This window comes from Plectrocnemia conspersa, unplaced genomic scaffold, assembly GCF_051122295.1.
Source record: "Plectrocnemia conspersa isolate PC_06_02 unplaced genomic scaffold, ASM5112229v1 ptg000012l, whole genome shotgun sequence".
Classification (NCBI taxonomy): domain Eukaryota; kingdom Metazoa; phylum Arthropoda; class Insecta; order Trichoptera; family Polycentropodidae; genus Plectrocnemia; species Plectrocnemia conspersa.
This window is the reverse complement of record NW_028277176.1, coordinates 8,869,758-8,887,276: the sequence shown is the minus strand read 5'-3', so window position 1 is coordinate 8,887,276 and position 17,519 is coordinate 8,869,758. Positions and strand designations below refer to the sequence as shown.

At 29.5% G+C, this 17,519-nt stretch overlaps 1 protein-coding gene across 1 annotated transcript in view; it reads left to right on the top strand.

The window, feature by feature from the left end:
* Positions 1 to 17,519, top strand: part of Octalpha2R (alpha2-adrenergic-like octopamine receptor) — a 317,014-nt gene that overhangs the window by 54,461 nt on the left and 245,034 nt on the right. Inside the window, exon 3 of the mRNA XM_088200837.1 lies at positions 16,829 to 16,972. Within this exon, the coding sequence (XP_088056963.1) occupies positions 16,829 to 16,972 (144 nt within the window). The remainder of the gene's footprint in view (positions 1 to 16,828; positions 16,973 to 17,519) is intronic.

Sequence of the window (17,519 nt, the reverse complement as noted above, 5' to 3'; positions counted from 1 at the left end):
GTCCTCTCCTCGAAGCAAATCCACGTTTAACGATTACGCAGGCAAAGTGTGCTAAGGGTCCCTATGCACGAGTGCAATAAGCAAGATTTGGACAGCCAGTGAAAAAGGTTCCATGTTCAGTGTCTTCGTGTCCTTAATGCTCAAACATCCACAGCTCTTGCGATGACCCGAATGCCCGACGCCCTTATATCCTTCGTGCCCATTTGTTTGGCGCTCAGACGTGTCTGGCGTACAAAAGCTCCATGTGCCACGGATAGATCCTATCCACTTAACTATATGGATGGTGTGGGTTTTTATTTTAATAAATTTAAAAAAAAATTGAAAGAGCAAAGTTTTCTTTCTATATTTAACTATCATACTCTGGAGAACCTCTCATGTTCATTAATTTAATATTACTAAAATTAATTATATCTGATGCTTTTACACGTACTTTTTTACATCTATCCAGCTTTTAATTAATTAAAATTTTAATGCAAGAGCAACCAATCTCAATGTAAATTGAAACATACAATATTTAGACTTTTTTATTATACATATATGATGTTCTCTATGATGTAAAGTAGCTAAATATTCTATGCATACGATCTAGATTAATTTTAATTATTCATCACGATAATTATCCGTGAGATTAAAATTAAAATCACTGATTCCTACCTCACAGACATGATTCGAAACCAGGTCTTTCGGGCTTAAGTCACCGACTATACCACTGGTCTATCGTGCTAATATATATGTCTTTAAATGTCATATTTCCATATTATTACAAATCGTATCACGTGACACCATTTATAATAAAACCAATTTATACAAGTATCATTAAGCTAGGTCGAATCTTAAATGATATAAAATCCCCAACTTAAGATACTAAAGAGCTTATTGAAGTATTATTACTATTTATGTATGTTTACGTATATTACAATATATAATAATAAAGTAATGTTTGCATTGGATAGTACCAGAGCTTTTTTTTAAACAAAAAATGTGCTGGAACTCACTTCCTGACAAGCATTTTACTAATGAAAATTATATAAAAATATCATTTAAATTAAATTTAAAGCATTTTTATAACAGATTTATATACTTCTGCTTTCAAAGAATAAGTAAACAAGTAAAAAAAATTGACTAGTGAAAGATACTATATTTTGAAAATATTTAATTTATGACATTAATGTCTGGTTTTTTCGATTATATCATTTCTCTTCAATTTCCCGTTAAAATTTCGAACTTGGCTTAGCATTGATATTTATTATTTTAATACAAAAATTAAGGACCATTTGGCTGTCAATAATAAATAGCCCTTAATCGTTTTGCATTCTGCCAAATCCCATGCGTAATTAATTGATATCGGAGCGGATTCTTAAATCACCAAAGCAAAGATAAAGCCGCCGGCCGGTTAGAGTAATAGAAAATCACAAATTCGCAAGTCATTACGCAGCTTAAAAAAATATATTTTTTAATGTTTTACAACCGCAGTGGTTGTAAAACATTAAAAAATATCTATAAAAAAATTGTCGAGAAATCAGAAATTTTACTACTTTCTGGTCGTAACGAGGGCTTTTGTGTGTTCCCATTCTTTACGTTATTGTCTAGTTTCCTTGTTGATGGATGATCATCATTTTGGTTTAGGAAGAAAACCCCACACGATCAAAAGTATGATTATATAGTAATCACTTATCCCGATCTCTAAGTACAAGACCCAATATAAATTAAAAAAAAACACTTGACTTATTATGGAATTCGAAACCCAGAATTTTGGGCGATAGTTACTGACCTACATTATTAATTTTTCGTGTGTTTATTAAATAATTTCGATTCAACCTAATTTTTTTTTGCCTTATTTTTGGGGCACCATTTTATATTTGCAGTTTTAGACATTGTTTACACAGTTTATCGCTAATAAACATTAACTTGATTATTTTTTATAAATGTCACATTTACCTGCTTGAAAATTCCCTCATTTATATGCTACATTTGGCAATTAATTACAACAGCAGTTTCCCGTTTTGAGCAAATAAAACGAAATAATAAATAATTTTTATATACGCGACCCTTATAAAAAACGGCAGTGTAGAAAATATAATTTTACTATACATATAAATATCTGTTGTTTGTTGCCATTTAGTAGCTTAAAAATTATTTTGTGCATAAATATTTTTTATTACGGAACAAGTAATCTGCATAACTAAATCAATACTTATTAATTTTTATTTCCAGTTTTTATCTCGTGGTATAAAAATTATTACTGTGATAGACTTTGCCAAATAATCAGTTTCCTCCCTGAATCATTGCATTAACCAAACGATTGAGAATAAGGAAGGCAAAAGACTTTCTCTTACTATGAGAGGATATATAAGAACATATGTACTTTATATAGAAGCTTTTATCAGACACCTTGGGTGGTAAATTCATCTTTATGAAATATACAAACAATTAGGAGTTTAGCTAAACTCGATATAGACTACATGACACAATAATACTACTAATTAATAATTGAGCAAATATTATATACGTAAATAAAAAAGTTAGCTAGTTAATTTATTAATTATTTCGTCATTTAAGTAAAATGAACGTGCTCTAAATGGTATTTTTATTAATTATCTGCTTATTTATGTACTTTAAAATGTCTTTTAAAAAATTACTAGTTTTCTTTTTCCTTAAGATAGTCACTTGGACAGACAAACTTAAATAGATGTTATTATATTTTATTATAATATAATCTACAAAAAAACAATATTTCATATCATTCTTGCATAATATATATTGTATAAATACCCATTTAACGTTTAATGCAAAAATTAGTTAAGCCGTATCAGAAAGACGAATACAGGACAAAAAATACTATCCTCAGTCCTTCATAGAAAAACCTTAGCATTGTCTATTTGTTTTCGACTGAAACGCTTTGTACATTTAGAAGTAGGGACACCGAGTTTAAAACAATTGCTTTTGTCATTACTGTTATAGAAACGTTGTTGTTTCTATAGGGCATTAAGTAATTATATCGAAACGTATATAAATACAATTTTACAAAAAGTAATACCGCTGTCAAATCATTTAGATATTTAAGGACAAAGGGTCGCTATGAAAAAATTGAAAATATATATAATAATTTACAATATGTCAAATGCTATATTTATTCTATTGTTAAAACGCCTGAATGTAACATCGTTTATTGTATTTCTTTTTCGGTCACGCTCGAATTAGCCATTATATTCATGCATTTAAATATTTTCTTTCAACGACTTGTACCTTTCTTTCGTATACTTGCTAGAAATGAATTAAATAAAATTATAAATTAGTCACGGTCGGATTGAATGACGTCTCTTGGTGAAATTTTAAAGCCGTTTTGATTTCTTTCTCTCAATTGCCGCGTTCGATTTCGCTTTTATTTATTTTTCTCCTCGTCGCTACTGTGTTCATGTTACACAGGCTAAATTTTGGGACACAATTAGTTAATAAGTGATAATATTTCAAAGTGAGTGCGGCAAGGAATATCTTGTTGTTCAATTTGTGGTAGGTTAGTTATCGAGAACTCTATTTATTTATAAATTTAGTTTATAAAATTAACTAATGAAAATAAAATCAATATATAATAGAGATACAGGAATTTTAGCATTTTTAACTATCGATAATAAAGTAAATAATATTACGGGTTTCGGGTTTTGAAGCCGATGGAGTTTGACATTGCAGCTAAAATATTATTTGGAAAAGCTAGTAACAGTTTATTTTATTAGGCATATACAAAACATCAAATTTAATTAAATTAAATTATTTTTTCTTTCTGTTATGTCTTTTTTATATATTTTTATATATGTTTACTAAATTTGTTAGATGTAAAGATTAGCTATTAAGCTAAATAAATTAATAAAATAAATAAATAAATATATATATGAAAATGCGGATAACGTTATCATATGGTGGATTCGAAATTGCTGGTCTTGAAAGTCGAGGACTTTGCTGGAGTGTCGGCGAAATATTGTCGACTGTGATTTGTTGTGGAGCTAGCCTATATGTTGATGTGCTTCTAGCCAGGACTTTGGGTTGAATCTCGGAAGCGTTTTTTTTCATCTGCCTTGCCGTTTGCCTTTCTCTGACAAAGTCGGTTTAAGACAGCTTTGGCGAATCGCAGATGAGTATGTTAGTGGGCCAATTACACCAATAAGATATGTTGACGCATTAAAAGTGAATTTTATAGATGTCTTTGTGTCTTTTATAGTTAGCTTTACTTTCGAAACAAGTTAGTATTTATTTTTATTTGTTCGAAATAGTCGCTAGAATGCCCTCTAAATTAATTGTTTAAGTAGTTAAAACCTGATGTATGACATGAAATAATATTTTTTTTAACTGATTAGTGGGTGAAATGGCAGAAACATTTTCAACCTAATTTTTAGTACAATGCAATTTTTATGAAATGAAATTTACTTTATAAAATATTTGTATATAGACTATTCATATAGCCCATTTTTCACATATTAATATTCAATAGATAATCATGTGTTGTAGAGTACGCTCGGGATAAGGATGCCGGTTTGTTATTGTGTGCGTGTACATGTATATGAGAGGGAGAAGCGATGTAGCGTGTACTTCGTTGTCTCACTTTCTCTTTTATGGACAGTCACTGATTCGTCAACGCTGGTATTCGTCATTAAAGTGCAGTGTGGCACAGAAGTTCGATCTTCTCTAGTGATTAACTTTAAATAATTTTGTGTTGATATTGGTTTAACCCAGATATGCCCACTGTCCCATGGGTAGGTCACTAAACTCGTGCCACTGTTTTTTATTTATAAATGAAATTTTAAGAAAACAAAATTTCTTGGGCATATCTGGGTTAATTGATACCAAGGCTTCAAATATACACTGTAAGTTATTCGTTCTCTTACCCGTGGATTAAAATATTTTAATTATTTTTCCATTAATCCGTACGTTGTTGGTTTTTTTACACTATTCTCTGTAAGGTTTAAAAAGTTATTATTTTTATCGTTGCGCCAATAATAATTTTTTAATTTATTTAATGGATTCTAATGATTTAATAGAGTCGTAGAGCCATTAAACAATCTGCGAATAATTTCTTTCCCCATTTTATATCTTTTTGCTTTTGAAGAATAGCTAAAGACTTCATTATTTTTTTGACTAGTGAAAGATTTTGAATTTTGCAAATATTTAATTAATGACACCAATGTCTGGTTTCTTTGATTATATAATATATTTTTAATTGTCCGTTGAAATTTCCAACTTAGCTCAGATGTATGTATGTTAAATAAACATATATTTATTTTTCAAATAAAAAAAATAAATATTCTGAGCGAAATTGTTTTGAGCCACACAGTTCACGCACACAATAACAAACCGGAATCCTTATTCCACTAATATTCACCTTAATAACATCGCAAGTTTTTTGGTCATAAAATAAACTATTGCCTTATAACTTTACATGCAGCTAGATTTCTCTTGTAAATTATGTATTGAAAAGTAGATATAAATGTTACGACGGAACCTTCGACCTTCTATTTCAAAGCTAAATATAGCATCTCAGCGCAAAGTTTGTTTCATACTCAAAATTAATCGGTGATCGATCCGATTTATAATTATACTATTAATAATAAATGTTAATTCTCATCTTCGAGACACTTTATAAGTTATGGTTACTGCGTTTATGGCCCAACATTTTTCTCAAAGGTTTTTTATATCCTTTCTTTTCACATCAGGACATTCAGTCTGTGAAAACAAAAGGCTGTAACGAACCTTGGTATTATTTTTTCTTCCTAGTCTCTTATTCAGGAAAGCTTTCATTTATTCCACATTCTCGCTCGACTAGGTCGCCTCGCGCCAAGATCAAAATGGCGTCGCTGTGCAAGCAATAATGAATAACAACGAATGACTGTGATATTGCCGAATCGAGACGAAAATAATATAATACTAGTCTTTTGTGCTGTGCGAATTACAATTCTGGTCGGGTAACGACTAGCGGCGCCCTTGGACGGACGTTAATTTAAAACAAAGAAATTGCTTCTCTTCCTTCCCTACTTTTCTCACATTCATTGAAGTACACATATTATAGCCAAAGTGTTACTGTGCTTTATTAACTGCCAAAGGCATATATGAAAATGGCTGCGAGAATAACGAAACAAAAATAATAACTCTTGATACTACGTATAAGAACATGGTTTGATTAGTTTGTACATTACATACTATTCGATTTTACTTATAAATAAACTCGAATAATTAATAAATATAGAGTCATATGCCTCTGTCGAAATAAAGAGCAGGTATTTTAGTGATGAAAATGCTTACTGTAAAAAATGGCTTAAAATATTTACTAAGCATTGAATTTTATGTTATGTTAATACATCAATACATTATTACAGTCACGATTTTTATTTATTTATGTCAAAAAAACTGATTTATGTTGATCGATTAGAACTTAAAATATGTAGTAATTATATATATAATCTCCCAAATACGATACGATAACATTTTGGTGTATATTGGATTAAAACAAACGTCTTTTAAGTATTAATGTTAAAATGGTCTAATAGTAATGGTAGATAAATCTCAATGGACAGAAGTGAAAAACTGAATGTTCATGTGAAAAAAAATTACAAAATACAATAGTTTTTCTAAACTTATTTTACGATATAATAAAAAGTAAATTTTTAAGAAAAAAATTAGAATCTGATAATGAATATTAAAAATTTATGATATAAAAACCTTTATCATAAACATTATTTTTATTACAACGAAACTGTTTTTTACGGTTTTTTAGTGAATAGTAAATTTTTAGGGTAATTTAAGTTTTTTTATTTGATTTTTATTTGTATTTAATAGCGCAATATTATTATTTTTTTTTGTGAAACAAGAAGCTTTAGATGCAATTTACTTAAATAGTATTTAAAGTCAAAACTAGTGTTTTTTTAAATATATGAAAAAAATAAAATACTTAGGTCTATACGCATGAATTAAATTAAAATTTTATCGATTTTTTTCATACACATTTAATAGTAAAATTAGAGTCTTATACAATGATAAATTTATTGATTTAATCAAAACATAATATTGTTTTCTTAGCAGATTTCATTTTTTCGTATCTCTTATGTAAAAAACGCAAAAAACATGATGTGTTTATGAAAGATGATATACACGGTAAACTTTGTATTTAGACATTTAAGGAAATGCGAAGAATTTTTACGTTGCTAATTTCAGGAAAAATGCTAAATATTTATTCCGTAGGGCCGTGAATATTCTCAGAAATAAATTCGCCCGAAAGGGGAAATATTGTTTAATTTATTATTAAAACTGCCCAAAAAGTTTTTCGTTAATAGATTATCAAAAAGAGAATCTCTTTGATTTTTGTGTTGTATGAATAATTTGTTTATTTGACGTATTATTTTGTAGATATATTTTTACAATATTTTACTTAGCTACTTTTAGAAATATTTTTTTTTAATAAAAATGAAATTTTATTGTGTTTATGTTAAGCACAGTTTTAGATATGTGTTTTGGCAATCCTTTTATTTATATTTTTGCTTGAAATTGAGCCATTAAATTTAAAATGGTATAAGAGTGAATAAGGGCAATTTATCAAAACGGTCGAGATAAAACAGTAGAAACTGCTCGTAAACTGAAAAATGCTTTTAGTGTATGTACTATAAAGGAACGTAAGGTGGTTTCAAAAAATATGTGCTAGAGACAAGGGTCTTGAAGATAAAAATGGTCATAGGCGTGAGCTTCTTTAATTATAATTTAACCAGCTGTTTGTTTGAATCAAAACTACATACATCGATTTAAGTGTTATTAACCCAACAATTTTGAAAGTCAGAAAAATAAATAAACTTGCCCTTAATGCGCTGCCTCAAAATATAGTAGTATATCCGACTTTTTGCTGCTATTTGAAAACTGCTTTGCATTTTAGCTCTTAAGGTAATATTTATAGGGCAACCAAAAAAAATCCTATGCATTTTTACACGGCATTCACAATAATGTCGGTAATTCATGCAAGCAGCAATTATTTAAATTTATTCGGCGTTGTAATATTTTTTCAGCCTAGCGAATGTAAGCGAAATAATAAATAACTAATTAGCACACCGAACGACTTGCGGGCAGGCACTTTTGCTTTTCTTTTTTCTCTCCTCGCCCATACACTGTTCGGTTTTTTTGTTGCTTCCCGAAAGAATAAAAAGTACTTAGACAGCTGGCGCGCAACTTTTAATTATGCAAGCTTTTAAAAAAAGAGCGAACTTGCCACTCTTACACAAAGGGAGCGCGCTGGCGATTTTTGAATATTTTTATTCAAAAAGTTTGGGCGCCCCTGCCGCGCGTGCCCAAAAACAAACTTCAAGTTTTAAGGTCTCGGTGTAATCCTTATACGATAAAATATGGAGATAAGCAAATATATGAGCTGTCTCAAACAACAATCTCGACTTAATATCGAAAAGTTGGCTCGTACGATCGCGATATGTAACAATCGAGAATTTCGCTTTGAGATTCTCACTTTGCCCCAAAACTTTCGCTCTTACTTATTCGCCAACTTTCGCGGGATTCGATGCTTTTTGAATTCGAATGCGTTGCTTATATGTTTTTTAACCCTTTCATAAAAAATAACAACTTTTGTATCTGCTGAGTTATTCATGCAAATGTCTCATGTGTACATATTGTGTGAGGAATATTTATTTTATTCATAAATACAAGCGGCACAGCGTGACTTTATTTGCTTTTAAATAGACCGAATATTATACGTTTGTTTAATTTATAAATACATGTATAAATACTGGGACCACCCGTTGAGTGTGAGATTAAAATTTGTCACAATTACTCGTGAAAAGTGTAATAAAAGTATTTGTGACAAAACAATTTTATTCAACTTGTCGGTGTTGAGCAAACGCACTATCGGAAATTTAGATGGATTAAAGCTATTTTAAATGCATCTTTCAAATTGCTCCCAATAAAAGACAGTCAATGTCTATTTAAATGTATGAAGCAGGTATGCTACAACTCCTTAGTAAAAGCCATGCTGAATCTCTAGTTATTATTATAAAAAAGGTAACAGTCAATAACATGTTTGTTTCGCCCCAAATCCAAGGAAAAATCCAAGCACCTTCCATATTCCAAATAGAGTATAAAAGCGGTTTTATCAGGGTCTTCCCTTTGAAATTTTTACAAGTCTTATAGAGTATTGACCAAGATAACTAAAAAAACCTAGATAGCAGCCAATTTCTATGTTTAAAGTCCGGAATTTAAAAATTTCATGGTATCTGGGGGCGTAGGTATATGAAGTAAGCTTAACAGTTCATAAATTAATGCATAAATATAAATTAAATAAATATATATACCTTGTAAGTAATACAATTTCCTGTCTCTCTTTTGCTTCCTTATTATATGAGATTACTTTATATGCATTTTCAAAGAGATATTTTCTATAATATTCGCAATAAATTACGTATGAATATTGTATGATATAATGTATGAAAAGCTTAATTTCAGTATCACTGAATAAGATATAGAGATTTAAGATGTTGAAAATATAAAATACCTTCCGTTTGATTAAAATATTATTTACTCTACATTTTATTCTGATAACATTATATTAAATTTGCTTTTATAAGATTTCACTGATATTTAAAGTTACCAGGAAGCCCTGCTGTAGAAAGTAGGCTTATACAACTTTTTTAACAAATTCGAGGATAAATTAAGCTAATCTGTTTATAGAATTAGATATTTTATACAGCTAATTTGAAAATTTGGCAATTAAATTTTGTTTGGAAGCTTAGAAGGTAAATATTCTGGGGAGTTGCATCCTCAAATCTAGTGGAATTAAATATTTTTTTAACCATACTATAGTCATTCTGCATTTGAAATTTGTTAAAATGTTTTATAGTATATTTGGGTTTTACATTTAAATTTTCATAATATGCCACAATATTAGTGACATTATCAATGGTTGCAATTGTATAAAATTGCTCTAATCACACTATTTTAGTGCACAATTTAAATTAAAACGATTTTGCATTTATTTATGATTTAATTATTAATTAAAAAATATGTAAGAAAGTTTTTTTTTTTATTTTAATCTTACGTGCTTATTGAAAGCTTGATTATTATTATTAAAAAAAGTTTCTAGGTAATATTTTTACTTATGCAAGCTCTGATTTATTTTATTTGCTACCCAAAGTATTTATTTGTTTGAAGCATATTTGTGATTAGAAAATATCCATAGTTTTTGTGTAAATAATTTCATTCTGGATGAAGCAATTTTTCAAAAAAAATATTTTGTAAGCATGAGTAAGTGTAATTTATTATTTAGCACTCTTTCTGTTACTAAATCATGCCCAGAAGCTTTATTGTTATTAAGTTTGCTTACAATAATTGACTAAACTTGACCCATTGTTACTTTTCTAATATTTTTGAGAAAGATAATATTTCTACACATATTCCGAAATAGCTTCGAAACATATTTCTGTATTAAGTGATGCTATAGTAATACGACGCAATCAATATTTGTGGTTTTAGTTGAAGCCAGGTACTATTTCATTGCTTTCTTCTTAGTCTTTTTCTTGGGAATCGGATTACTTGTGTTTTATAGAAAAATTTAGTTTGTAGGCCTCTAAATTTAAGTCACTGTAAGGTAAAAAATATACTAAAAATATGAGGTCTAGAATTTTTATTACATTAGTTGGGCATTTATGTTCTCCGTTGCCTTTATCATTTTTTTTGAAATACAAAAAAAAACATTTAATAAATAATTACCAGAAATTAAAAGCATGGAATTTTTCGTTAAAGTGCTACTCATGTATCATATTTATGAGAAAAATCTTTTTAATAATTGCAAATATTATACATAACAGTCATTATTTATGCAATACAATGTACATGCTCATAAAAGAAGGAAACAATAAAGATAATGACTTGGACAAAGTAGCATGTTAAACAGTTGCTGGAATATTTGCAGGAAATCCTCAAGCGGATTCCTGTTCCCGAGAATAATACATGTATTATATTGTAGCGTTTAGTCATAAACTTGAATGTTTGTATCGTATATTTAGCCTCTTCTTCTTTCGGTTTTTTGACGATCGTTGTGGCGAAAAAAAATATATGACCTTTTCATATTGACATTTTATCAGATATTTTCCGACGCCGCATTTTCAGTTCGTTTCGTTACGTAATATTTCATTCAGTTTACGAGCTCATGCAAAAAGCATATGTGTGCGCATAAATTTATGTGGCGGTACGCAACTCTCGAGTTAATTTTCTGGTTAGTTTTAAATAATTAAAGTTAGCAGTTCGTCGGCGTAATACGATACGTGCCAAATGTAATAATACAGTGCGGCTAAGAAAACAGTCTCGCCGATAAGACTTAATTGTTTGTGCTCTAATAAAACGCGTGCATAATTTTCACACGGCGTGTTTAAAGAGCCGCGATGGAAATTTACAGGCAGTTAAACATTTATTATTTACAGTGAGAACTCGAAATATTTTAACAACGTATTCAGAGTTTAGCGGCAGTTCGACGCAAATATTTGAACATTGTTTGGCTGACGTGTTAAAGTAATCGTTGGCTTTACCCACCAGACGAATCAAACTTTTATTCCAAAATAACAATAGTTACACATTGCAGCGTTTAAATATCATATATTGTATTAGCATGCTATTTAACAATTCAATATATAGGCTCTGATCAGATTGATATAGAGAAAAAGTAGTTTGAATATATTTTAATTTAATTTAATTAATTTACGTATTCTGTCGCAACATGACACACAATATCTCAATGAAATACAACTGGGCTAAAAATAATCAATGACTACCGACTTAAATTTAAATTTACCGACTTAAATTTAAAATATAAATGGACACAATAAAAAAATTATACACAAGTTATACATAAATAAATGCTTAAACTCGCTACCAGTGAAGTTTACAAAAAATCGATATCGATTCAGTGCAATTTAAAGCGTTTAGGCTAACGGCACCAAACGTTTTGTAAACATATCATGAAAAACCCATCATATATTCAATGATTAACTCACTAGGCTCATATCTAAATTGTAGTGAGTCGCAAATAAATAAATTGGGCTTCTTGCTTATCATATTACGGTTCATTACTGGTATTTATTACTATCGGCGCTTCTACGTGTCTTCCGTTTCAAGTTTATGTAGGGTTTCCGACCTGGGTACCCAGACACCTGCACGATTTTAAAATAAGCAAAAAATTTAACGGATACCCGGTTATTTTAATTTAAATATAATATCTGATCTCGTAATTTTCAAAATGCAAAATTCTCTGACTATTCTTTTATATCACCAAACCCATTTAGCGATTAAGTAGATAGTGAAAGCAGTGTATCAAAAAGGGACAGGAAATTGCTATTTAACAGTTTCATAATGCTAGTTTTATGTCATACAAAATGTGAGTATTTACAAATAATACACACGGCATACTCGGGGGCGGTCGTACAAAAAAAAAACAATATTTAAATTTATTGTTAATATTTATCGTCAGTGATTTATGATCGTTAAGAGTCTTGATCCCTCGTTATCCATCGGTTGATGGTTGATGTGAATATATTTTTTTTGTTTAAACGATGAGTGTTTACACTGAAGTAATTTATAAAGAAAGGGAGGGGCAGTTGTAAGCTTTTTATCTACCTTTACTTTGACTAGAAAAATGTATGTCATTTTATAAAATACTACAAATTTCATAAAAATTGACTCTTATTAAAACGCTCGGTAACGAGCGTTCCACTGCAACGGCGATGGTACAATTTTATTGCTTTTGACGTGGGTTTTTTACTTCTGAGAAGTGAAAATTATTTCTACCCTCTCCTATTGGTCAAAGCTCGTTTTAGATATTCTTCAATCGATTCTCACTTATTGTAAGTAGTTTTCTTGGTATGAAAAGTTTTAATCTGAACGCTGGATAACTGAACGTTTCATTGCTTTTGACGTAAATTTTTGACTTCTGAGAAGAAATAATTGATTTTGCGATCTACAATTTAATGATGTCCTTGTGTGTTTACATAAATATTTCGATTTAATAAAATATTTATAATAACAATCATACAACTGTCTCAATTTTCTATTCAAACGTTTTTTTTTTATAATTAAATACTATTTGAGCAAATACGAAAATCAAATATTTTAGCTTATAATTTAAATTATATCTTTGTGTCATTATATAATTGGGCACAACAATTACACTACCCGGTTATTTAAAGGAAACAAATTCGAGAACCGTGTAATAAATATGGATGCGTATGGAAGCTGACGATTTGAAAACATATTGTTGTACCGTCACTCGTCGTCGTCTTTATTTTGATAGCAAAATATAACACGTAATAGTAAAAATTACTATTGCATAAAAATATTTATGTTATAGTAGTAAAGTAAATGATATTTAGAAGTTTGTAACAAATAAAGACAATCAATATAATTACAAAGATGTTATTTTTTAACCTTGAGAATATATTAGAGCTTCTAACTATTTTTTTTATTTATATTGTTTTGTGTTACTATCGTAATTATTATAATTATAACGATTACATTGCATAGCTAAATATAATATTAATATTTTATTTTATTACTAATTTAAACATATCACCTCAATTGATAAAATACAATAATATTATTTTTACGCGTCAAAATTAACTGAGCGGAATTCACAGTCTGTTTTTTTGTAATGTATACACAAGTCATGAATATTCAGGATTAGATTAATACTTAATAAATTAAATTATGTATTATGCATATAAATAGAATACTTTCGAATAATTAATATTACTTTGACTAACTTTTCAATGGTTACAATAAAAGTTAATTATAAAAATGCGATTAGGGGTAATTTTCAAGTATTGGAAATTTATGAGTCTTGACAAAATGTCCGAAGATAAAAATCAACATGTAATTTACATTTAAACTTATGTATCAACGATAGGATTGTTACAGTGAGATTTACAATTTGTGGCTAGTAAATGTAAATATATGACATTTTTGTGACACGTCTCTTGGAGATTCTGAAAATGAATATGAGCAGTCAACTGAAACTCCCACATTTCCTGCAGCGTTTGTTACGTTAACATTTATAATTTTCCACTCAAAGCTGTAAACGTATGCATACCTAAAAACAGTTATAAATATCTCATCAACTTTTAAAATTATACTTGTTAATTTAAAGCCCTTTTCATTGATGTAGCGTACATCAAACCAAAATTTGCTTTATAAAAGCATACCACAAAAAATACCGATATTCCGCTAACCTAATATCCGCCAAATATATAATTTTGAAGCTTACAAAAATACATGAGCTAAGTACATAGTACTACCTTATAATGTATAGATATAAACGATTTATAAAAATATATAGATGAGATAAAAATATAAATTATTTAATTATTAAACTGTCACGTATTTCATATGATATATTAATATAAACAAAGATTAAGTAGTATAAGTAGTTCACACGATTTAGTGTATTATTTTTGGTAAATTTCATTACACTATTATATTCAATTTAAATGTTTTATTTCATTTATAACTTATAACAAGCGCTCTCAACGTGTCACAGGAACCATTTTAGATTTCTACTATTGCATTACACTTTAAAGTGGTTTGTAGTACTCTCATACGTCTGTATTTATATCAAAGGCTTAAATTTAAATTTCGATTCTTTTCCACTGGAATTGTGTCGCTGTCTTCGAACGTTCTTGGTCTCATTTTAGCAAAAGCGCACTTGGAACAAAGGAGTATTCGTACTAAGACTTGTATAATACATAGTACTAGAGATACGGTACTTGCTTTATATGATAATTTTTATGTGCACACGCCAAGAGATTTATATAAGATTTTGTGTGAAAAAGAACAATTCAATGATTTAGTTTTAAAGTAAATGTGTTTTTATATATCTATTTTGCATGATGTGCGATTAAATTAAATTCGATTTATGTAGTCTATATTGATACCTTTACATTGTAGCATTACTTTGATTCGGGAAGATAAAAGAAAAGGGCTTTTAATTTTTTCCATGCAAAATTTTCAGTAGTTCATTCGCGTACACTTTTTTATAACAGGTTCACAAGTTATTTTTAGACATTTTGCAGCGTGGGGATGTGAGATTGGAAATCTCACATACGTATCAGAATGGTGAAAGCAAAGAGACATTATTAAGTCATTTTCACCCAAAAGCAAAACCGATTTACGCTTTACAAGGCCATCAATATGCGATGGAATTTCAGAAAGTAAAGAAAATTATCCTAAAAAAATCCTGAGCATTATATTTTTATATTTTCTTATGAAATCTTAAGAACTCTTTTTATATATTAACATAAGTCACGATGGACCTTAATGATCCTGGCTTTATTATAAAACAACGTTTTTATAAATTACAGTTCTTTTATCGGTCTTTATAACATACAGTGGCTGAGGTGTAAATTCCCAAAATAAGTAGCGATGTGAGACAATGCATTATAATTAAATCCTCGAGTTATTTGCATTATATTCTGGTCGTTTTTTTAACAAAATAAATTAAAAAGTTTAATACTCCTTATTACTCATAAGATTTTCTGATAAAACATTGTAGTAGACCAAATCTTTATAATCAAATAAAACCGTGCTTGTTTTGGTTTTACCTGTTCGTAATACTACCATTTAGATGATTGGATGTCATAACCATACATATGTTGTGATGCGTGACCAAAGTATTTGATGCAAAGTAATTGATTATAATGGAGTAGAATCGAATGTTGGGTCCAGTTTTGGTACCGTTTTATATATACGGTCGTGCGGATCCGCCGTCTGCCCACCACGTACGTTGGTAGTGATCAGAAGATCGCAGGCATAGCTCATGGGACTTTAGATGCGTTTGTTTTGTGGTGCGTGGGTCTCTTGACTTTGGTCTAAAATCATCTAGTACATACTTTGTATTAGTTAATTAACGATTATTGGGCACAATGTTTTTATTGATTATTATTGTGCTAGGCCGCCTATCTTTCTTGTCATTTTGAATGTATTTGAGACCCTCTTAACAACATTTGTTGCATTCATAAACCCTTTATTACATAACATCTTTGACAAAAACTTTCTTAAACATTTGCACAACTTACATATTATTCAATCTTCAACGAAAAATTGTTGTCATTTGTCATAAAAAAGAGTATTGAATACCAACATAAGAAAAACTATAAACCTAACCGAAAATTGTCTTTAATTTTTCATCACACCTCGTAAATTTTATATGCATAACCTCATTGCTATAAAGAGAAACAGACTAACGATAAATTTCAGCAGCAGTTTCTCCTGTTGTACAAAATAAACATATCCCTAAACGAACCTCGCACGGAGGGATTAGGAAAAACATCGTTGCAATTGCGGTCTGGTTAATTATGTAACGCCAAGCGGACCCTTGTTAAAACAACAGTCCATTTTTACTAGCCTTGTATCGTTAATTTTCAAGTATCTCTTGAAAAATATATTATTATATTCTTTAATTAATATTTTAGATGTTAATAAATCCAAAATTGCCCGCAGGCTGCAACGGAGTGTTGAAATAGTCGCGAATCAATTCATTTTTTATGTTTTGATTACTCTATTATACACAAATAAATATCTTATATGAATAACAATAATCGATTGTCAAAATATGAATACACAATTACCGTCAAGGAAGATAAAGTACATATATATATAATATTATAAACGACGTTTGAGGCGGATGATGAATACGGCGTGACACTGACACTAATTATAAGAGTATAAATGGGTCAATGTGCGGGGCGTCGTTTACAATGGCTTACCCACACATAGGCACACAGGACTGTCAAGGGTTGACTGGTGTTTATTGTTTCAGGCCGTAGAGTACTTGAAGAAGAGGACACCGGCACGAGCAGCCATGATGATATTTGCCGTGTGGACGATGTCAGCCCTTATCTGCATACCGCCCCTACTTGGATGGAGAGCGAAAAGGGAGATAGAGGAGTTCCCCAAATGCAAGGTCAGACTAATTTAAATTTTTCTTTAGTGCTATCTGTTCTTTGAATATGTGAACAATATTTCATTTAAGTAAAGTAACAGGGAACATCAACATAAAATATATTTAAAAAATTTTGCTAGGTAATGATTGAAACGCGGTTTTTTTTTGCACTCACTTTTGCTCGATTAACTGTACAGGAAAATGGGGTTAATTCTTCTGTAGTTTACTTTTTTTTTTTTTTTAATTCTTAAATTGTATTTTAATAATGCAAACTTTGAAAGCTCATACAATTTTCTTTATTAGAAGACTCGGTTTTAATGTTAAAAATTGAGTGAAATGTGCCATTAATTCGTTTTAAATATTTCTACGCGAACCATTTGCTTGAAGGCTAAATAATTCTGATTGTATTCAAAATTATATTTTCCGGAACATAACTTTTAATATTTATAAGCGTAAATTAAAATAGTCAGTTATCTTAAGAAATAAATGTACAGGTTTATCAGTCAGTAAAATTACTATTAAATGGTCAGTTATTAATTGAAATCGACAGTAACTTTGTCAAAACCGG